Source organism: Aegilops tauschii, chromosome 5 (genome assembly GCF_002575655.3).
Source record: "Aegilops tauschii subsp. strangulata cultivar AL8/78 chromosome 5, Aet v6.0, whole genome shotgun sequence".
Lineage (NCBI taxonomy): Eukaryota > Viridiplantae > Streptophyta > Magnoliopsida > Poales > Poaceae > Aegilops > Aegilops tauschii.
In genome coordinates, this window is record NC_053039.3 from 490,372,631 (window position 1) to 490,396,237 (window position 23,607).

The following is a 23,607-nucleotide window of genomic DNA, read 5'->3' on the forward strand; positions in this document are numbered from 1 at the left end:
AAGATGGTTAAGTTTCCTAGCCATAGACATGAGTTGTCATTTGATTAACGGGATCACATCATTAGAGAATGATGTGATTGACTTGACCCATTCCGTTAGCTTAGCACTTGATCGTTTAGTATATTGCTATTGCTTTCTTCATGGCTTATACATGTTCCTGTGACTATGAGATTATGTAACTCCCGAATACCGGAGGAACACTTTGTGTGCTACCAAACGTCACAACGTAACTGAGTGATTATGGAGGTGCTCTACAGGTGTCTCCGATGGTACTTGTTGAGTTGGCATAGATCGAGATTAGGATTTGTCACTCCGATTGTCAGAGAGGTATCTCTGGGCCCTCTCGGTAATGCACATCACTATAAGCCTTCCAAGCAATGTAACTAATGAGTTAGTTGCGGGATGATGCATTACCAAACGAGTAAAGAGACTTGCCCGTAACGAGATTGAACTAGGTATTGAGATACCGACGATCGAATCTCGGGCAAGTAACATACCGATGACAAAGGGAATAACGTATGTTGTTATGCGGTTTGACCGATAAAGATCTGCGTAGAATATGTGGGAGCCAATATGAACATCCGGGTTTCGCTATTGGTTATTGACCGGAGACGTGTCTCGGTCATGTCTACATAGTTCTCGAACCTGCAGGGTCCGCACGCTTAACGTTCGGTGACGATCGGTATTATGAGTTTATGTGTTTTGATGTACCGAAGATAGTTCAGAGTCCCGGATATGATCACGGACATGACGAGGAGTCTCAAAATGGTTGAGACATAAAGATTGATATATTGAACGACTATATTCGGACACCGGAAGTGTTCCGGGGGTCACCGGATAATTATCGGAGTGCCGGGGGGTTATCGGAACCCCGGGGGAACTAATGGGCCAACATGGGCCTTGTGAGAGAGAGAGGAGGGAGCCATGGGCTGGCCGCCGCCCCCCCCCCCCCCCTTGGGAGTCCGGATTGGACAAGGAGGGGGGCGGCGCCCCCTCTTTCCTCCCTCTCTCCCTCTCCTTCCTTCCCCTTCCCCTTCCTAGTTGGACTAGGAAAAGGGGAGTCCTACTCCTACTAGGAGGAGGACTCCCCCCTCTCCTTGGCGCGCCCCAAGGGCCGGCCGGCCTCCCCCTTGCTCCTTTATATACGGGGGCAGGGGGCACCCTAAACACACTACAGACATTGTTCTTAGCCGTGTGCGGTGCCCCCCTCCAACATAATCCACCTCGGTCATATCGTTGCAATGCTTAGGCGAAGTCCTGCGCCGGTAGCTTCATCATCACCGTCATCACGCCGTCGTGCAGACGAAGCTCTCCCTCGACACTCTGCTGGATCGTGAGTTCATGGGACGTCACCGAGACGAATGTGTGCAGATCGCAGAAGTGCCGTACTTTCGGTGCTAGGATCGGTAAATCGTGAAGACGTACGACTACATCAACCGCGTTGTCATAACGCTTCCGCTTACGGTCTACGAGGGTACGTAGACAACACTCTCCCCTCTCATTGCTATGCATCATCATGATCTTGCGTGTGCGTAGGAATTTTTTTTAAATTACTATGTTCCCCAACATTTACTGGTTCACCCCATTGTCAAGTTGCACTTCTAGCATAGTGATGAAACAACAAAGTATACGTTAAAAGCATAGCAATATTACCATAAGACGTCACATGCAGATGTTTTTTATTGGCTAGGCTTAGTAATTCTTTCCAACTAATTTGTGCGCCTTGCTGAAATGTGAGGTGTGTTGTATCCATGTGCTCTTCAAATTACTTTACTTAACTTAGAGGTTGTTGAGAGTATCCACGGTACATGTAAGTGGGTGGCAGCAATCTCGTGTCGGTCTCAACCGTCGGTAGTAAATTAGATGGTTCGTATGTATGAGTTATGGGAAGTGAACCATCACCACTAGCTTGACTGTTTATAGGAGTGAAGATATTACACTACAAAAATTAGTGATCAAAGTTGGATATGAAAATCGTGTCGATATTCAAATCAAAAAACCTTTCAAGCGTGAGATGGAGTAAATAAACTAATCATGTTTTAGTAGCTAAAGTGACTAACGGGTTCCGAATGAAGCTAAGTGGCTAGTGTTTTTTATTGGATATTCGTCAACATCGAGCACCCAAACCCCCCTACAACGCCACAGGCGCCTGTGCGGGAGCTACCACTTGGTAACCATGGATACTAGAGTACTAAGAAATACTACAATAGAAACATTCGTTGTGGTGAAAATATAGAAAAAACAACTTAATCAAATTGGGGATTATGTGCGCGGATATTTCCAGTTTCCACCGACTAGTTACAAAACTTACAAACACATGTAAGTTTGTTGTTTTGGACCAGAAAAAAAGGTTTATTGTTTTTCAGAAGAATATCAATGGAGTTATGGAAATGTTAAAAATTTGATCTTAGATTTTTAACATTTCCCAGCTAACGCCCATATTTGCCATGCGAAAACAGATAAATTTGCCATGTTTGTGTATAAGGATTTGCCATGTTCTAAAGTGAAAATTGTCATACAGTGTAAAAATTTGTCAGAAAATTATCATGCCGTCGCGAGTAATTGCCATGCGCTCGATCGGAATCCGACGTACCTAAGGGAGTCAACCCTAAAAATATGACATCGGGTGTATATTGGAGTCCTATATAAAGTTACAAAACTTAGACCGACAAGTTACAAAACGTAAAAAATGATCTGGATGGTGCATCTCCAATCCGATGATAAAGTTGTTTTTTTTCTTTTCTTTCACCACAAATGATGCTCTTACTCTCATCGTCACTAGGGTAGTAGTGAGGGTTCGTTTAGCTCACATATCCCTTTCCGCGGTGCCCCCAACTCCGTGGTCGATCGAGGATAAAATCTCTGTTATAAGTAGCAGCCCTGTCAGAGCGGCAACTTGGCCGCTTGCTCGCCTCCTTGGAGGCAGCTTGTCCTGGGTCTGGCAAGGCGATTGGCTGCTTCCTAGCGGAAGAGGTTTCTACGGGCACAATAAAGAAAAGGAAGATGGCTCTCAGGACCATAGCACGAAGAGTGACGCCATTGATAAGGCGTCAGTGGCTGCTTAATGGAGGGTACTCAGTCCCATCGTCCTCCATGTGCGTCTGGCTCATCTCCATGGATTTGGTGGCGTCCTATGTATTCAACCTTAATTTTGTTGAGGGTTTCTTTGAGACATTGAAGTGCGAGGGTTCGTGGTTGTTACATATTATGTATGTTTGTCGGGTTAACCGTGAGGTCATGGAGTTTGTTTCTTAGCAAGTACTAATTAAAATACAAAAGATAATTGTTTTAGAGAGTAGTCCACGTGTGTTCTATATGTATCGTTTTTTGTCTGGTTTTCTGTTAATTAAGTGGGTAATTCTCTTCTTCTTAATTACTAATTGATGCTTTTGCGTCCTTTTCCAATAAAAACAAACAACCAGTAGGCAGCATCGGAGCACTGAAGCAGTGTGGCCACCCAGCCACACTCCCGCTCGTCCTTTTTGCGCTTCCTGTGGCCAGATCGCTACTCTGATCCATCTAGTCGTAGCTGCCCTTCCTCCTCGTCGCCAATTAAAAGGCCTACGGCCCCGGAGGGCCTCGCTCCGAGCTCCACAGCCTTTATTCCCCAATTAAACCCTTCGCTTCCCAAGCTTTTAAGATGCGACTAGTGGCCACTCCTCTCCGAATCGGCCGTACCGATTCCTAATAACCATTTCAGTGTATGCGTCGTGGTAACTGAGACGGCGGCAGGCAGGCACGCAAAAGAGCGCCTCCGCCTTCCCCCGCTCTCACGTGGTTCACACCCGCGCCCTCCCCTCCTCGCCTGCCCCGCCGCCTAGCTATATATCCAGTCTCGCCAAGCCAAGCCCTCAGCTCCTCTGCTACCTCTCACTTTCTCTCGAACCTGGCCGTCTGTCTGCCTGCCTGCCACCCATCCTTGCACTGCTTACAGTGAGGAGAGTGAGCTCGATCGGTCGGCCATGGTTGAGGCGGCAGCTGCAGTGGCGGAGGAGGAGCATGACGCGGCGGTGCGGGAGTACGACGACGTCCGCGACCGCGGCGGCGTGGAGGAGGTGGAGCGGGAGTGCGAGGTGGGGTCCAGCGGCGGCGGCGGCGGCGGCCAGATGTGCCTCTTCACGGACCTCCTCGGCGACCCGCTCTGCCGCATTCGCAACTCGCCGGACTTCCTCATGCTGGTACGTATTATTTTTCTTTTTGAGGAAGTATTCGTACGTGCCTACAGAACAATGGCTGCGTTCTCCGTTCGTACTGTATATCCGTTTTGCCTTTTTCCTCCGCTCGTTTAATTTCCTGTCGCTTCGGCGTTGGCCCACTCCCGCCTCTCTCGAAAACTAATTAACTCGAAACGCATGTTTGAACCGCCCTGATATGGAAAGGTCGCGGAGACAGCAACCGGCAGCGCCGGCGGCGGCGGCGGCGGCGCCGAGATAATCGGCCTCGTCCGCGGCTGCGTCAAGTCCGTCGTCTGCGGCGGCTCCCACTCCAAGGACCCCATCTACACCAAGGTCGCCTACATCCTCGGCCTCCGCGTCTCACCCAACCATCGGTACGTGCATAATATACCATCATCATCATCATCATCATCATCGACATGCAGCTATTTTCACTGGATTCCAATATTCGTACGTATACCAGCCTTCTGTAACTTTGGAATGCTATGTGCGCAGGAGGAAAGGGGTGGGGAGGAAGCTCGTGGAGAGGATGGAGCAATGGTTCCGGCAGAAGGGCGCGGAGTACTCGTACATGGCGACGGAGCAGGACAACGAGGCGTCCGTGCGCCTCTTCACCTCCCGCTGCGGCTACTCCAAGTTCCGCACGCCGTCCTTGCTCGTGCACCCGGTGTTCCGCCACGCCCTCAAGCCCTCGCGCCGCGCCTCCATCGTGCGCCTCGAGCCTCGCGACGCCGAGCGCCTCTACCGCTGGCACTTTGCCGCCGTCGAGTTCTTCCCCGCAGACATCGACGCCGTGCTGTCCAACGCCCTGTCACTCGGCACGTTCCTGGCACTGCCGGCGGGCACGAGTTGGGACGGGGACGTCGAGGCGTTCCTCGCCGCGCCGCCGGCATCGTGGGCGGTGCTGAGCGTGTGGAACTGCATGGACGCCTTCCGCCTCGAGGTGCGTGGCGCACCCCGCCTGATGCGCGCCGCGGCCGGCGCAACGCGGCTGGTGGACCGGGCGGCGCCGTGGCTCCGGATACCCTCCATCCCGAACCTCTTCGCGCCGTTCGGGCTCTACTTCCTCTACGGCCTGGGCGGCGCCGGACCGGGGGCGCCGCGGCTGGTGCGCGCGCTGTGCCGGCACGCGCACAACATGGCCCGACGAGGCGGCTGCGGCGTGGTGGCCACCGAGGTGGCCGCCCTCGAGCCCGTGCGCGCGGGGGTGCCGCACTGGCCGCGGCTCGGCGCCGAGGACCTCTGGTGCATCAAGCGGCTCGCCGACGGCTACAACCACGGCCTGCTCGGCGACTGGACCAGGGCGCCGCCCGGGCGCTCCATCTTCGTCGACCCCAGAGAGTTTTAGCTTCATTTTCAGTTTTCCTTAATTAGACCATGTAGGTTTTTTTTCTCCTCCGTCTGATCCGGCCTGCTCCTTCCAGAGCACTGTGCCGTGCCAGTGTTCCCTCCCGAACCTTCTGAGTTCCAAGGACGCGGTGCATCACATTTTGCCGTACGTACGTAGAGTGCTCTCTGTTTCAACTTGGTCAAGTTCAGATAGATGTGCGGTTACAGCTCTCTGGTCGAGAGAACATGAGCTGACTTTGTCGACAGAGCTTTTTTTTTTTTGAGAAACTTGTCGACAGAGCTGAGTAGCAGACCAGAGTGAAAACCTGGCGGCCTTTTTGGTGCCTTTGGGCCGCTTTTTCGGCTTTCCGTGGCAATTACTGACTGAAACTTAGGCCCGCTTCGTAGATTTGCTGCTTTTCTGCGCTCTGCGTCGACGCATCCCCTTCCCCGTCTATGTCAGATCCTGCTTTTGTTGGTTCGATGATGAGCCCGGGACAGGGCTCCGGACTCCGGACTTGTTCTGGATTCCGCTGCGTGGTTTACGTGTGACCCGCAGGCTTGGCTTCACCGGCCGGCCCCCCCCGTTGGAGGTCGACCGCGGGGATTCACGACACATATCAGCCGACAACAGAGCAGGATAAGAGCCCGGGACATTTGCTAGTGGGGTGAAATTCGATAATGATTCCACTTTATGTCTTTTAGTACTCCGTACATAGTACCGGTCCCTTTTTTTCACCGCATATGTCGAGTTTTTCACACATGTTATCAGTGTGTCTGGCTCGGTTTGGTTCAGAAAACCACTGCTGCTAGAATCAGCAACGTCCAGGCTGCTCTGGTCGTAAGCCCAAACCGGACGTACCAGAGTAATGATTGGCCCCGTACCGTGCAATGGACACACAGAGAGCGATGCATGCTGGTAGTAGTACGATCCGGCGGCTGATACTGTTCCCGCGCTACAGATTTGCAGGTGTCATTGCTAGCAGTAGTACTGCAACAGACTGAACTCCCTGGCAGTATGTCCAAGACTTTCCCCGGCGGGGGGTCACGGCGAATTGACTCCACAGAGCAGCCAGCAGACGTGAGCGCACGGACTCCACACGGCGGCGAGCGCGAAAGGGACGCCGGATTTATCAGGAGGTGGCTGCCGTGCGCCACATACGTAAAGATCGACCGCGATTGCTTGCTCATCGGGTCGCCGTCGTGTGTCTCCCAAGTGGATCCGGGTTAAATGAAGCGCGGATGTTGACGACGAGGAGAAGGCCCCGGGCCCCTGGCCGGTGCGTGCACTGTGGGTGTGCCCTGGTCGACCGACTGCCGTCGCGTCGGGACGTGCGCCGTGCGTGCTGTAAAGGCTTTCACCGCACTGTGCCCGTCCGTCCGGCGGTTACTGTCTGCCGACACACAGCCGCCTCCGAATTTACGACGGTGTCGTCGCGCCGGTCAGGACCGCCGCCGGATTTAAAGTCCACCGTCTTTTACCTACTAATCATTCGGGTTCATCCTATTCGCTAGCGGGAGGAGTAGCTTGGTACCGTGGTCGGCTCGTCTGCCAAATGGCGAGCGAGCGAGCGCTGCTCAAAGTCAAGAAGAGCTTACTTTTTGCATGGGCGCATGCACCAGGCCAGCGACTAGCTACTGGGTGTGGGAGCAGTGTGATGCAACCGTCACGACCTCAGCTGTGAAAGTGAAACTGTTTTCCGGCAGAATCATCTATGTGGTTGACCCTTAATCAACGAATTTTGTAATTGGTAAACCACAAGGATTTTGTAACAAAACCGAACGACCCGGATCCCGTCCATTCTGGATCGAACAGTCAGCTCATCGAGTTGTTGCAATGAGAGTGAGCCGCACGGTGCCTCGCGTGCTTCTAGCCGTGCCCCCTTCGCGTGTCTCCGTCAGGTGGGTTATATTTGTCATATTACTCTCCATCTCACATTCATCCGCGGCTGAATCGGCGGGACTGTGGTCTGTTTCTCCGGCTGGCGGTTAGCAATCATTCACACCCCTTGATTTCTGTTAGCGCAATCCACCCCCCCCCCCCCCCTCCTTTCCTCCGCTGGTTATGGTTGTCTTCGCGTTTGCGCCGGTTTCTGGACATTGGAGCACAGCGTGGTGTTGTTAGCTTTCGCGGGATGGCTGGTGGCAGAGGAAGTATGAACTGAGGTCGGTTCATCCGGATTTGGTCGGCGGTGGGTGGTGGTGATGTTTGGGGGCTTAGAGTTTCTAACCCCTCAAGATGATTTCGGATGACATGGTCGTTTTATTGCTTAATCCGTCCGTGCATGACGGATTTATTGTGTGAGTGCACGGATTTCGGATGACATGCAGATTTAGACTAGTGGAAGGTAGTTTTGACATTTTGTACCAAGAAATTCATTGTTCAAGAGCTTCGGATCCATGTTGCTGACAAGGGCACTGGTAAAAAAGCATTCCACCCCCACTCGGAAGAAGCAGGATCCGCGTAGGTGATCTATCACTGTCTTTTCACTTCTTTGTTTCAGTTTTATCTTTTGTCATTTTTTATATGATAACTGTAGTGGTCACTGCGTGGTAGGTTTAGTTATTGTTGTACGGTATTTCCGGTAGTATAACTTATGATAACTTGCGCCTCTATTTGTTCCCCTCTTGTTTCTACTTTTTTTTTGCTCCAACCACTTTTTTGACTTCTTTTATGCACTGGTGTCTCAAGAACAAGGTATTTTCATTTCCGAGTTTCCATTTTTTCCCTCTCTTTTTCATATAAAAGATGTATTGATTTTGCTTGCAATAGGTCTCATGTAAGCACCGCAGCAGATGAGGAATTGTGATATGACATCGAGGTGATTCTCACGTTCTCTGTCCTTTTTAGTGTCACCTGTTCTCTTCAACATAGATAACTTAGTCAAAAATAGGCTGATATTTTACCTTACTAGCATGATAACTTATTTATTCAACATAGGTAACTTAGTTAAAATAGGCTGATAATTTACATCACTAATATCTGATATCTTGTTTTCTTCAACATATATAACTTAGTCAAAATTGTCTGGTAATTTACATTACCAGCATCTGAGAACTTGTTTCTTCAACATAGATAACTTAGTCAAATTAGGCTGTTAATTTTCATTACTAGGATCTGATAACTGATTTTCCTTCTCCCCTTTTTTATTTTTTGCAGCCAGACAAAACATAAGAATATTGTGAAAAAGGTTCGTCCTACCAAGACTAGGTCTTCTCCTCGGTTCAAATCCACATCATCACAGCCGACGAGGGGTGTTGGTCTTAAAGAACTACCCACGTCGATGTCTCTAGTTGCGGTCGCGCAAGCTAGTGTGATAGGCTCTTCGCTAGCCTTTGTTGAAGGTCCAACAGGGTGTGAAGGCGCATCTGATGTGCTCGCGGCCACCTCACCAGCTGAAGTTGTAGAATGGCTTGTTGTAGCGCCCACCATCGCTGCAGTTGTAGAAGAACTTGTCGATGTGGTCGTTATCACTAAAGTTGAAGATTCTGAAGTTGTTATCGCTCGCCCATTGCGGAAGCGGTTGAAGATCGAGCGCAAGATGTCCAAATTCCTGGTAAACCAAGTGTTGATGAAGATCAAGCAGAAGACAAAGTTGTCCATTCCTCTATTGCAACCCCAGGTGTCGAGAAGCCAGTGTCGAAGCTTCCCAAGTCGCCACTTCAGCGCCAAGTGTCCAGGCCGAAGCTCAAGTTGAAGCTGTCCAAGTTCAGCTGAAGAACAAAAAATGTTCACATCCAAGCTTAAGCTCAAGTTGTACAAATTCAAGTCCCTGAGGTGGCACTAGACATTGTTGAAGCCAAAGTTGTCCCCGCTAGAGAATTCAACACCCTTGAAGCTAGAGAAGACGTCGTTGTACATAGAGTGGTTGGTGATTTCACCACACCAAGTTGCTCTCGTGGCCTCTGATACATCGCCAACGTATCTATAATTTATGAAGTATGCATGCCATGTTATTATAATTTTGTATGATTTTGGTGCACTTTTATATGTCTTTTATATGATTTTCATGGACTAACATATTGAACTAGTGCCCACTGCCAGTTGCTGCTTTCTGCTTGTTTTAGTTTTTTCCAGAAAATCTATATCAAATGAAGTCCAAATGCAGCGAAACGTTTTGACAATTTTTTCTGGAAGGAAAGGGACCCAGGAAGCTTCGGGAGAGTACCAGAAGACCCACAAGGGCCCCACAAGCCACCATGGCGCGCCCAAGGGGGTGGCCACGCCCTGGTGCCTTGTGGCCCCTCTTTGCGTGATTCCAACGCCAAAAAATTATATAAATACAAAAAACCCAGAAATAACCCTAGAACTTTGACTCCGCCGCCGCAAGCCTCTGTACCAAATAGATCCCATCTGGAGCCCAGTTCTGGCACCCCGTCGGTGGGGGAAATCATCATCGAAGGCCATCTTCATCATCCCTGCGGTCTCCATGACGAGGAGGGAGTAGTTTACCCTCGGGGCTGAGGGTATGTACCAGTAGCTATGTGTTTGATCTCTCCCTCTCTCTTTCTCTCTCTCTCTCTCTCTCTCTCTCTCTCTCTCTCTCTTGTTCTTGATTTGGCATGATCTTGATGTACCACGAGCTTTGTTAATATAGTTGGATCATATGGTGCTTTCCCCTCACACTACTAGGGAAAAGCCTAGTAGTAGCGCGGGTTTTAGGTATATCAGTAGCGCGGGTGCCCGCGCTACTGATACGACGCTACAGCTAACTGGTAGTAGTAGCGCGGGTGCCACCCGCGCTACTACTACGTCCGTTGGTAGTAGCGTGGATACCACCCGCGCTACTACTAACTAGTAGTAGCGTGGTTCTGGACCCTCGCTACTGCTAACTAATTAGGAAATAAAAAAATAAATTCCAGCCATGGCTGCTGCTGCTAGGCATCATCGTCCTCTTCATCCATGGCCGATGCTAATCCTGGAAGGGATGAAGTCGTCCATGGAGATGGTGCATCCCCATCCAACTCTTCTCCAGACCTCTCCTTTGCTGCAGCTACAAAAAAAGAGATAAGGATTAGAAGAGGAAGAGAGAGATAGAGAGGAGTAGGTGCAGCAACTCACCAGTGGCCACCGGAGTTGGAGCCGAAACCCTAGATGACGCCATGGGTTGCGTCCATCAGAGATCTGGCCATCATCATGGGCGGCGCTCTGCTGGATCTTCCTCTCCTTCTAGCAGCGGAGGAGGAGGAGGAAGGAGGGGCTACGGTGGAAGAGGAGGTCGCCTGATTTGAGGGAGATGTCGAGGAGCGAGGCTGGCAGTTGTGGTGGGCGAGGAAGGGCATCGCAGGTGGGAGGAAGAAGTGAAATCGAGAGAGTGTGGGTCTGGGATTGGGCCTGAAGGAAATATGCCCTAGAGGCAATAATAAAGTATTATATATTTCCTTATATCATGATAAATGTTTATTATTCATGCTAGAATTGTATTAACCGGAAACATAATACATGTGTGAATACATAGACAAACAGAGTGTCACTAGTATGCCTCTACTTGACTAGCTCGTTAATCAAAGATGGTTATGTTTCCTAGCCATAGACATAAGTTGTCATTTGATTAACGAGATCACCTCATTAGGAGAATGACGTGATTGACTTGACCCATTCCGTTAGCTTAGCACTCGATCGTTTAGTATGTTGTTATTGCTTTCTTCATGACTTATACATGTTCCTATGACTATGAGATTATGCAACTCCCGTTTACCGGAGGAACACTTTGTGTGCTACCAAACGTCACAACGTAAATGGGTGATTATAAAGGTGCTCTACAGGTGTCTCCAAAGGTACTTGTTGGGTTGGCGTATTTCGAGATTAGGATTTGTCACTCCAATTGTCGGAGAGGTATCTCTGGGCCCACTCGGTAATGCACATCACTATAAGCCTTGCAAGCATTGTGACTAATGAGTTAGTTGCGGGATGATGTGTTACGGAACGAGTAAAGAGACTTGCCGGTAACGAGATTGAACTAGGTATCGAGATACCGACGATCAAATCTCGGGCAAGTAACATACCGGTGACAAAGGGAACAACGTATGTTGTTATGCGGTCTGACCGATAAAGATCTTCGTAGAATATGTGGGAGCCAATATGGGCATCCAGGTCCCGCTATTGGTTATTGACCGGAGACGTGTCTCGGTCATGTCTACATAGTTCTCGAACCCGTAGGGTCCGCACGCTTAACGTTACGATGACAGTTTTATTGAGTTTTGATGTACCGAAGGAGTTCGGAGTCCCGAATGAGATCGGGGATATGACGAGGAGTCTCGAAATGGTCGAGACGTAAAAATCGATATATTGGACGACTATATTCGGACTTCGGAAAGGTTCCGAGTGATTCGGGTATTTTTCGGAGTACCGGAGAGTTACGGGAATTCGTATTGGGCCTTAATGGGCCATACGGGAAAGGAGAGAAAGGCTTCAAAAGGTGGCCGCACCCCTCCCCATGGTCTGGTCCGAATTGGACTAGGGAAAGGGGGCGCACCCTTCCTTCTTTCTCCTTCCCCCTTCCCTTCTCCTACTCCCACAAGGAAAGGAGGAGTCCTACTCCCGGTGGGAGTAGGACTCCCCCCTATGGCGCGCCTCTCCCCTTGGCCGGCTGCCTCCCCCTTGCTCCTTTATATACGGGGGCAGGGGGGCACCCCAGAGACACAACAATTGATCCTTGAGATCTCTTAGCCGTGTGCGGTGCCCCCCTCCACCATATTACACCTCGATAATACCGTTGCGGAGCTTAGGCGAAGCCCTGCGTCGGTGGAACATCATCATCGTCACCACGCCGTCGTGCTGACGAAACTCTCCCTCAACACTCGGCTGGATCGGAGTTCGAGGGACGTCATCGAGCTGAACGTGTGTAGAACTCGGAGGTGCCGTGCGTTCGGTACTTGATCGGTCGGATCATGAAGACGTACGACTACATCAACCACGTTGCAATAACGCTTCCGCTGTCGGTCTACGAGGGTACGTGGACAACACTCTCCCCTCTCGTTGCTATGCATCACCATGATCTTGCGTGTGCGTAGGAATTTTTTTGAAATTACTACGTTCCCCAACAGTGGCATCCGAGCCTGGTTTTATGCGTTGATGCTATGCACGAGTAGAACACAAGTGAGTTGTGGGCGATATAAGTCATACTGCTTACCAGCATGTGATACTTTGGTTCAGCGGTATTGTGAGATGAAGCGGCCCGGACCGACATTACGCGTACGCTTACGCGAGACTGGTTTCACCGTTGCGAGCACTCGTTGCTTAAAGGTGACCGGCGGGTGTCTGTCTCTCTCACTTTAGTTGAACCGAGTGTGGCTACGCCCGGTCCTTGCGAAGGTTAAAACAGCACCAACTTGACAAACTATCGTTGTGGTTTTGATGCGTAGGTAAGAACGGTTCTTGCTAAGCCCGTAGCAGCCACGTAAAATATGCAACAACAAAGTAGAGGACGTCTAACTTGTTTTTGCAGGGCATGTTGTGATGTGATATGGTCAAGACATGATGTGATATAATGTGTTGTATGAGATGATCATGTTTTGTAACCGAGTTATCGGCAACTGGCAAGAGCCATATGGTTGTCGCTTTATTGTATGAGATGCAATCGCCATGTAATAGTTTTACTTTATCACTAAGCGGTAGCGATAGTCGTAAAAGCAATAAGTTGGCGAGACGACAACGATGCTACGATGGAGATCAAGGTATCGCGCCGGTGACGATGGTGATCATGACGGTGCTTCGGAGATGGAGATCACAAGCACGGTGCTTCGGAGATGGAGATCACAAGCACAAGATGATGATGGCCATATCATATCACTTATATTGATTGCATGTGATGTTAATCCTTTATGCATCTTATCTTGCTTTGTTTGACGGTAGCATTATAAGATGATCCTTCACTAAATTATCAAAGTATAAGTGTTCTCCCTGAGTATGCACCATTGCGAAAGTTCTTCGTGCTGAGACACCACGTGATGATCGGGTGTGATAGGCTCTACGTTCAAATACAACGGGTGCAAAACAGTTGCACACGCGGAATACTCAGGTTAAACTTGACGAGCCTAGCATATAACAGATATGGCCTCGGAACACGGAGACCGAAAGGTCGAGCGTGAATCATATAGTAGATATGATCAACATAGTGATGTTCACCATTGAAACTACTCCATCTCACGTGATGATCGGACATGGTTTAGTTGATATGGATCACGCGATCACTTAGAGGATTAGAGGGATGTCTATCTAAGTGGGAGTTCTTAAGTAATATGATTAATTGAACTTAAATTTATCATGAACTTAGTCCTGATAGTATTTTGCAAATTATGTTGTAGATCAATAGCTCGCGTTGTTGCTTCCCTGTGTTTATTTTTTGATATGTTCCTAGAGAAAAATTATGTTGAAAGATGTTAGTAGCAAAGATGCGGATTGGATCCGTGATCTGAGGATTATCCTCATTGCTGCACAGAAAAAATTATGTCCTTGATGCACCGCTAGGTGACAGACCTATTGCAGGAGCAGATGCAGACGTTATGAACGTTTGGCTAGCTCAATATGATGACTACTTGATAGTTTAGTGCACCATGCTTAACGGCTTAGAATCGGGACTTCAAAGACGTTTTGAACGTCATGGACCATATAAGATGTTCCAGGAGTTGAAGTTAATATTTCAAGCAAATACCCAAGTTGAGAGATATGAAGTCTCCAACAAGTTCTATAGCTAAAAGATGGAGGAGAATCACTCAACTAGTGAGCATGTGCTCAGATTGTCTGGGTACTACAATCGTTTGAATCAAGTGGGAGTTAATCTTCCAGATAAAATAGTGATTGACAGAATTCTCTAGTCACCATCACCAAGATAGTAGAACTTCGTGATGAACTATAGTATGCAAGGGATGACGAAAGTAATTCCCGAGCTCTTCGTGATGCTGAAATCGACGAAGGTAGAAATCAAGAAAAACATCAAGTGTTGATGGTTGACGAGACCACTAGTTTCAAGAAAAGGGCAAAGGGATAGAAGGGGAACTTCAAAAGAACGGCAAGCAAGTTGCTACTCAAGTGAAGAAGCCCAAGTCTGTACCTAAGCCTGAGACTAAAGTGCTTCTACTGCAAAGGGACTGGTCACTGGAAGCGGAACTACCCCAACTATTTGGTGGATAAGAAGGATGGCAAAGTGAACAAAGGTATATTGGATATACATGTTATTGATGTGTACTTTACTAGTGTTTATAGCAACCCCTCGGTATTTGATACTGGTTCAGTTGCTAAGAGTAGTAACTCGAAACGGGAGTTGCAGAATAAACAGAGACTAGTAAAAGGCGAGGTGACGATGTGTGTTGGAAGTAGTTCCAAGATTGATATGATCATCATCGCACACTCCCTATACTTTCGGGATTAGTGTTGAAACTAAATAAGTGTTATTTGGTGTTTGCGTTGAGCATGAATATGATTTGATCATTTTTTTTGCAATACGATTATTCATTTAAGTTAGAGAACAATTGTTGTTCTGTTTACATGAATAAAAACCTTCTATGGTCATACACACCAACGAAAATGGTTTGTTGGATCTCGATCGTAGTGATACACATAATCATAATAATTGAAGCCAAAAGATGCAAAGTTAATAATGATAGTGCAACTTATTTGTGGCACTGCCGTTTAGGTCATATTGGTGTAAAGCGCATGAAGAAACTCCATACTGATGGGATTTTGGAACCACTTGATTATGAATCACTTGGTACTTGCGAACCGTGCCTCATGGGCAAGATGACTAAAACACCATTCTCCGGAACTATGGAGAGAGCAACAGATTTGTTGGAAATCATACATACAGATGTATGTGGTCCGATGAATATTGAGGCTCGTAGCGGGTATCATTATTTTCTGACCTTCACAGATGATTTGAGCAGATATGGGTATATCTACTTAATGAAACAGAAGTCTGAAACATTTGAAAAGTTCATATAATTTCAGAGTGAAGCGGAAAATCATCGTAACAAGAAAATAAAGTTTCTATGATTTGATCGTGGAGAAGAGTATTTGAGTTACGAGTTTGGCCTTCAGTTAAAACAATGTGAAATAGTTTCACTACTCACGCCACCTGGAACACCATGGTGTAATGGTGTGTCCGAACATCGTAACCGTACTTTATTAGATATGGTGCGATATATGATGTCTCTTACCGATCTACCACTATCGTTTTTGGGGTTATGCATTAGAGACAGCTGCATTCACGTTAAATAGGGCACCATCAAAATCCGTTGAGACGACGCCTTATGAACTGTGGTTTGGCAAGATACCAAAGTTGTCGTTTCTTAAAGTTTGGGGTTACGATGCTCATATGAAAAAGTTTCATCCTGATAAAGCTCAAACCCAAATCGGAGAAATGTGTCTTCATAGGATACCCAAAGGAGACAGTTGGGTACAACTTCTATCATAGATCCGAAGGCAAGACATTCGTTGCTAAGAATGGATCCTTTCTAGAGAAGGAGTTTTCTCTTGAAAGAAGTGAGTGGGAGGAAAGTAGAACTTGATGAGGTAACTGTACCTGCTCCCTTATTGGAAAGTAGTTCATCACAGAAATATGTTCCTGTGACTCCTACACCAATTAGTGAGGAAGGTAATGATGATGATCATGTAACTTCAGATCAAGTTACTACCAAACCTCGTAGGTAAACCAGAGTAAGATCCGCACCAGAGTGGTACGGTAATCCTATTCTGGAGGTTATGTTACTAGACCATGACGAACCTACGAACTATGAAGAAGCGATGGTGAGCCCAGATTCCGCAAAATGGCTTGAGGCCATGAAATCTGAGATGAGATCCATGTATGAGAACAAAGTGTGGACTTTGGTTGACTTGCCCGATGATCGGCAAGCTATTGAGAATAAATGGATCGTCAAGAGGAAGACGGACGCTGATAGTAGTGTTACTATCTACAAAGCTAGAATTGTCGCAAAAAGGTTTTTTGACAAGTTCAAGGTGTTGACTACGATGAGAGAGTTTCTCACTCGTATCTATGCTTAAAGTCTGTCTGAATCATGTTAGCAATTGCCGCATTTTATGAAATATGGCAAATGGATAAACAAAACTACATTCCTTAATGGATTTATTAAAGAAGATTTGTATATGATGCAACCAGGAGGTTTTGTCAATCCTAAAAGTGCTAACAAAATATGCAAGCTCCAGCGATCCATCTATGGACTGGTGCAAGCATCTCGGAGTTGGAATATACACTTTGATAAGTTGATCAAAGGATATAGTTTTATACAGACTTGCGGTGAAGCCTGTATTTACAAGAAAGTGAGTGGGAGCACTACAGCATTTCTGATAAGTATATGTGAATGACATATTGTTGATCGGAAATAATGTAGAATTATTCTGCAAAGCATAAAGGAGTGTTTGAAAGGAGTTTTTCAAAGATAGACCTCGGTGAAGCTGCTTACATATTGAGCATCAAGATCTATAGAGATAGATGAAGACGCTTGATAAGTTTTTCAATGAGTACATACCTTAACAAGATTTTGAAGTAGTTCAAAATAGAACAGTCAAAGAAAGAGTTCTTGCCTGTGTTACAAGGTGTGAAATTGAGTAAAGACTCAAAGCCCGACCACGGCAGAAGATAGAAAGAGAATGAAAGTCATTCCCTATGCCTTGGCCATAGGTTCTATAAAGTATGCCATGCTGTGTACCAGATCTATTGTATACCCTACACTGATTTTGGCAAGGGAGTACAATAGTGATCTAGGAGTAGATCACTTGACAGCGGTCAAAATTATCCTTAGTGGAATAAGGAAATGTTTCTCGATTATGGAAGTGACAAAAGGTTCGTCGTAAAGGGTTACGTCGATGCAAGTTTTGACACTAAATCTAGATGACTCAAAGTCTAGGTCTAGATACATATTGAAAGTGGGAGCAATTAGCTAGAGTAGCTCCGTGCAGAGCATTGTAGACATAGAAATTTGCAAAATACTTACGGATCTGAATGTGACAGACCCGTTGACTAAAATTATCTCACAATCAAAACATGGTCACACCTTAGTACTCTTTGGGTGATAATCACATAGCGATGTGAACTAGATTATTGACTCTAGTAAACCCTTTGAGTGTTGGTCACATAGAGATGTGAACTGTGGGTGTTAACCACATGGTGATGTGAATTATTGATGTTAAATCACATGGCGATGTGAAGTAGATTATTGACTCTAGTGCAAGTGGGAGACTGAAGGAAATATGCCCTAGAGGCAATAATAAAGTATTATATATTTCCTTATATCATGATAAATGTTTATTATTCATGCTAGAATTGTATTAACCGGAAACATAATACATGTGTGAATACATAGACAAACAGAGTGTCACTAGTATGCCTCTACTTGACTAGCTCGTTAATCAAAGATGGTTATGTTTCCTAGCCATAGACATAAGTTGTCATTTGATTAACGAGATCACCTCATTAGGAGAATGACGTGATTGACTTGACCCATTCCGTTAGCTTAGCACTCGATCGTTTAGTATGTTGCTATTGCTTTCTTCATGACTTATACATGTTCCTATGACTATGAGATTATGCAACTCCCGTTTACCGGAGGAACACTTTGTGTGCTACCAAACGTCACAACGTAAATGGGTGATTATAAAGGTGCTCTACAGGTGTCTCCAAAGGTACTTGTTGGGTTGGCGTATTTCGAGATTAGGATTTGTCACTCCAATTGTCGGAGAGGTATCTCTGGGCCCACTCGGTAATGCACATCACTATAAGCCTTGCAAGCATTGTGACTAATGAGTTAGTTGCGGGATGATGTGTTACGGAACGAGTAAAGAGACTTGCCGGTAACGAGATTGAACTAGGTATCGAGATACCGACGATCAAATCTCGGGCAAGTAACATACCGGTGACAAAGGGAACAACGTATGTTGTTATGCGGTCTGACCGATAAAGATCTTCGTAGAATATGTGGGAGCCAATATGGGCATCCAGGTCCTGCTATTGGTTATTGACCGGAGACGTGTCTCGGTCATGTCTACATAGTTCTCGAACCCGTAGGGTCCGCACGCTTAACGTTACGATGACAGTTTTATTGAGTTTTGATGTACCGAAGGAGTTCGGAGTCCCGAATGAGATCGGGGATATGACGAGGAGTCTCGAAATGGTCGAGACGTAAAAATCGAGATATTGGACGACTATATTCGGACTTCGGAAAGGTTCCGAGTGATTCGGGTATTTTTCGGAGTACCGGAGAGTTACGGGAATTCGTATTGGGCCTTAATGGGCCATACGGGAAAGGAGAGAAAGGCCTCAAAAGGTGGCCGCACCCCTCCCCATGGTCTGGTCCGAATTGGACTAGGGAAAGGGGGCGCACCCTTCCTTCTTTCTCCTTCCCCCTTCCCTTCTCCTACTCCCACAAGGAAAGGAGGAGTCCTACTCCCGGTGGGAGTAGGACTCCCCCCTATGGCGCGCCTCTCCCCTTGGCCGGCTGCCTCCCCCTTGCTCCTTTATATACGGGGCAGGGGGGCACCCCAGAGACACAACAATTGATCCTTGAGATCTCTTAGCCGTGTGCGGTGCCCCCCTCCACCATATTACACCTCGATAATACCGTTGCGGAGCTTAGGCGAAGCCCTGCGTCGGTGGAACATCATCATCGTCACCACGCCGTCGTGCTGACGAAACTCTCCCTCAACACTCGGCTGGATCGGAGTTCGAGGGACGTCATCGAGCTGAACGTGTGTAGAACTCGGAGGTGCCGTGCGTTCGGTACTTGATCGGTCGGATCGTGAAGACGTACGACTACATCAACCGCGTTGCAATAACGCTTCCGCTGTCGGTGTACGAGGGTACGTGGACTACACTCTCCCCTCTCGTTGCTATGCATCACCATGATCTTGCGTGTGCGTAGGAATTTTTTTGAAATTACTACGTTCCCCAACAGGGCCTCTGTGCGCTATGTTTATACATGTGTCGGTGGGTTGATAATAGTAGCGCTGTGTTTATACCCACGCTACTACTATGGCATCTCCCGGGGTGCACGGTGGAGACCACTTAGTAGTAGCGTGGGGTTTATAACCCGCGCTACTACTATCAACTTAGTAGTAGCGCGGGTTGGGGTTTACAACCCGCGCTACTACTATCAACTTAGTAGTAGCGTGGGTTTATAACCCGCGCTACTACTATGGCTGGTCCCGGAAGGCACGGTGGAAATCACTTAGTAGTAGCGAGGGGTAAAAACCCACGCTACTACTATCAACTTAGTAGTAGCGAGGGGTAAAAACCCACGCTACTACTATCAACTTAGTAGTAGCGTGGGTTTATAACCTGCGCTACTAGTAATTAGCAGTAGCAAGGGGTATAAACCTACGCTACTAGTAAGCGTCTGCCTATAAGCTTTTCCCTTGTAGTGTCTCTATCTTGTTGTGATGAATTGAGTATTTACCTTTGAGATTTCACTATTATCGGATTGAATATTTTGGATTTGAGAACACTTGATGTATGCCTTGCATGTGTATACTCATGGTGACAACAGGGCGTTCTATTGATTCACTTGATATATGTTTTGGCAATCAACTTGAGGATTCCCGCGGTGACATTGGGTAATCTAGGCATATATGCCGATGCACGTTTTCGTCCAAGTTTCTCTAGTAGAAACTTTGGGGCACTCTTTGAAGTTATTTGTGTCAGATTGAATATTATGAATCTGAAGTTGTTTGATGCATATCGAATAATCAACTCACGGATACTTGTGGTGACATTGGAGTATCTAGGTGACATTAGAGTTGGTTGATGCGTATCATATGGTGTTATTTTAGTACGAACTCTAGGGCTGTTCGTGACACTTATAGGGATAGCTCAATAGATTGATCTGAAAAGATAACTTTGAGGTGGTTTCATACCCTACAACAATTTCTTCTTGTGTTCTCCGCTAGATAAGGACTTTGGAGTGATTCTTTGTCGCACGTTGATGGATTGTTATATGATTCAATTATGTTAGCACTGTTGAGAGATTACACTAGTGAAAGTAAGCATTGCAATACCGTTTGTGCTCCGTTTTCTCACTTGCTACCTTGATGTTTTTATATTTTCAGAATACAAAAACCTATATCTACTCTCCATACTACTCTTGTATCACTATCTCTTCGCCGAACTAGTGCATCTATACAATTTGCCATTGTATTGGGTGTCTTGGGGACACAAGAGATTTCTTGTATTTGGTTGCAGGGTTGTTTGAGAGAGACCATCTTCATCTTACGCCTCCCACGGATTGATAAACCTTAAGTCATCCACTTGAGGGAAAATTTCTACTGTCCTACAAAACTCTGCGCTTGGAGGCCCAACACGAGTCTATAAGAATAAGTTGTGTAGTAGACATCAAGCTCTTTTCTAGCACCATTGGAGGGGAGGTGAGTTCTTGAAGGTATATCTTTAGATCTTGCAATTGAATCTTTTAGTTTCTTGTTTTATCACTAGTTTGGTTTATAAAATAAAACTACAAAAAATATGGAATTGAGGTTGCCTCGTATTATTCATCTTTATAATGTATTTCTTGAAAATGATGGATCAGAAAATTGTGCTCAATTGTTAGAAGAAGAACTCAATAAAATGTTTGGCATAAAATCTTTGAATGATGAGCATGATTGCAATGTTGTTAGCATGGATTCTATGAATATCCAAAATACTAATGATGATTGCACTAGTCGGGACAACAATGTTTCTTATAAGCATGTCAATTTTTGTGGAGTGCATAAAGTTTGTGAAGACATGCCTTATAGGGATGATAGATTTTGTAAGAAGTGTAAACATGATAAAACCAACTGGTGGCTTAAAGTGATAGATGAATTTTCTACAAAATTATGCTCTCTTCATCCCATTACTTGTGAACTTTGCAATAGGATTGGTCATCTTAATTTCCAGTGCAAACTTTTTCATGATCGAATCGTGTCCAAATATAGCAATAACTTGATCACCCTTGAACTTTATAATGAACTTTGTTTATTTTTTGGGTGTGAAGAATTGTCACATAAAAATAGTTGGTTTGAAGCATTCATATTCACAGACCATGTTGAAACTAGTTTGAAAGAAATCTATATATTTTGTGTGGTAAATTGCAATGATAATGCTTATATTGCCAACTATAGAAAGACGAGAAAACCAATAGAATATAAAGGTATACTGATGAAAGGGTAAAGATTTCCACTTTCCATCCTATTGTCTCACATGATGAAATAGGTGACGAGAAGGAGCACCCTATTCAACCAATCTTATCAATAAGAAGCTCGGAAAAATTGATTAAACCCACACATGATGTGGTGAAGAAGAAGAAAAGAAGAAAGAGTAGAGGTAAAGAGGTATCCCTCCCAAATGATGTTGCTCCTATTATTGTTGTGCCGCATGAGAATGAATCAAAAATAACTGTGGAAGATGATACACTGATGATGATATTGCTTCTTTGTCTTATGGCACAATGACCGAAGGAACTATTGAGGATGATTTTGTCATGCCTATTACTTGTTGTGATAATTATGATTGGGAAGATAGTGACACTTCTTATAATCTTGAGAATATTTTTGGCGCCAAATTGGAAATTATGATGATAGTAATTGTTATACTTTTGGTGCTATTCATACTATTAATGATGAGAGTGATTATGCTTATGATATGCAAAACCACAAGCTTGGGGATTGTCGTGGTGATCTCACGACAGATGCCATGGGATGGCTAAAAGTGGGGATAGACACAAGGGCACCGGTGGGTTCCAGAGGCGAGGTTGGCACGCGCAGGTGTGTGACACGAGACGTACCTAGGTTCGGGGCTCTCCGTATAGATAACACCCCTAATCCTGTTGAATATGGTCGATATGAAGTGGTTACAGGTTTGCTCCTGGAGCTGTTCGAGGGGGAAGGAAGACAGGCCAGTTCATGCTCTACCTCTCTAAAGGTGGGTGGACGTGTGTTCTAATAATGCTCAGCCCTTTGCATGGAGGGGCACCGGGGGGTCTTATAGGCTGCCCCCTCGGGGTTACAATGGTAATATTACATGGGCGTGGGGCCCTGGTGTCATCCTCTGGGAGCCAGCAGTGGGGGCCGCTGGGCCTATCGGGTCCGCCGGATGCGGGACTCACTGGGTCTGCCGAGTAAGGGCCATACCGGGGCCGTCGGGTGTAGGTACGGACAGCTGCTTGATACTGTGGCACGCCTTGCCAGGCGTCATGGGACGGTCAGCGCTGCCCGCTACAAGGCAGCGCCTCCAGGACACCGCCTGCCTGGGCGGGGGCGGGGGATGCGCCGTTGCCGCACCGTCGGGGATGGGGTAAAGGAGGGCGCGTTGTAGCCGCGCCTGCTTGCCGCTGGGGCTTGACTTCTTGTGGACGGCCGGCATACGCCAGCCGACCGACCGGGTCGCGGCACCCGGCCGGCCCGCGCTGGGGAGCCGGCCAGGGACGAGCCAGAACGAGGGGCTTTGTCAGCCCTGGATTTTTAAAAGGGGATCCGGGTTTCGTTGCCTGCCCGGGGGCCATCCCCACAATAGTAGTCCCCGAAGCTATGAAGGCTCGCCAGCTCCGAGCAGGGGGGCCTTCGCAGCTTATCCCCCTAAGGCGATGGTTGTGTTGGTGAAGCATGCGGGCGCCGGGTCCCAGCAACACCCACTGTGTGCCGGCTTCCGGAAGCCAGATCGCGGCATCCCGGCTTGGGCGGGAAACCGAAACGCCAACCGTGTGTTGACTCGAGATGGAAGGAAGCTTTCCGCGGCCCGATGCAGCGCCATATGGTGAACAGCGGCGGGCGAGGCCCTGCTAGGCCAGGCGCTCAACGGGACATAACGGCGGGCTGGGCCCCTCCACGCAGCGCCCTCGGCCCGCGCTATTGGGGAACGTTGCATGGCAAACAAAAAATTTCCTACGCTCACCAAGATCAATCTAGGAGAAGAACATCTATGAGAGGACAGATTGCATCTACATACCCTTGTAGATCGCTAACCGGAAGCGTTAAGAAACGCAGTTGATGTAGTCGAACGTCTTCGCAATCCAATCATGACCCGTCCCGCGAACTCCCGATCCAAGTGCCGAACGGACGGCACCTCCACGTTCAACACACGTACGGCTTGATGACGCCTTCACCTCCTCGATCCAGCGAGCG

General features: G+C 47.2%; 1 protein-coding gene across 1 annotated transcript; it reads left to right on the forward strand.

Moving 5' to 3' along the window:
- The first annotated feature begins 3,512 nt into the window (after positions 1 to 3,512).
- LOC109753324 (probable N-acetyltransferase HLS1) lies at positions 3,513 to 5,673 on the forward strand. Its single transcript, XM_020312227.4, has 3 exons — positions 3,513 to 4,178; positions 4,380 to 4,549; positions 4,671 to 5,673. Exons 1-3 carry the CDS (start codon positions 3,963 to 3,965, stop codon positions 5,521 to 5,523), a joined length of 1,239 nt encoding a protein of 412 aa, XP_020167816.1. The 5' UTR covers positions 3,513 to 3,962; the 3' UTR covers positions 5,524 to 5,673.
- Positions 5,674 to 23,607: the final 17,934 nt, after the last annotated feature.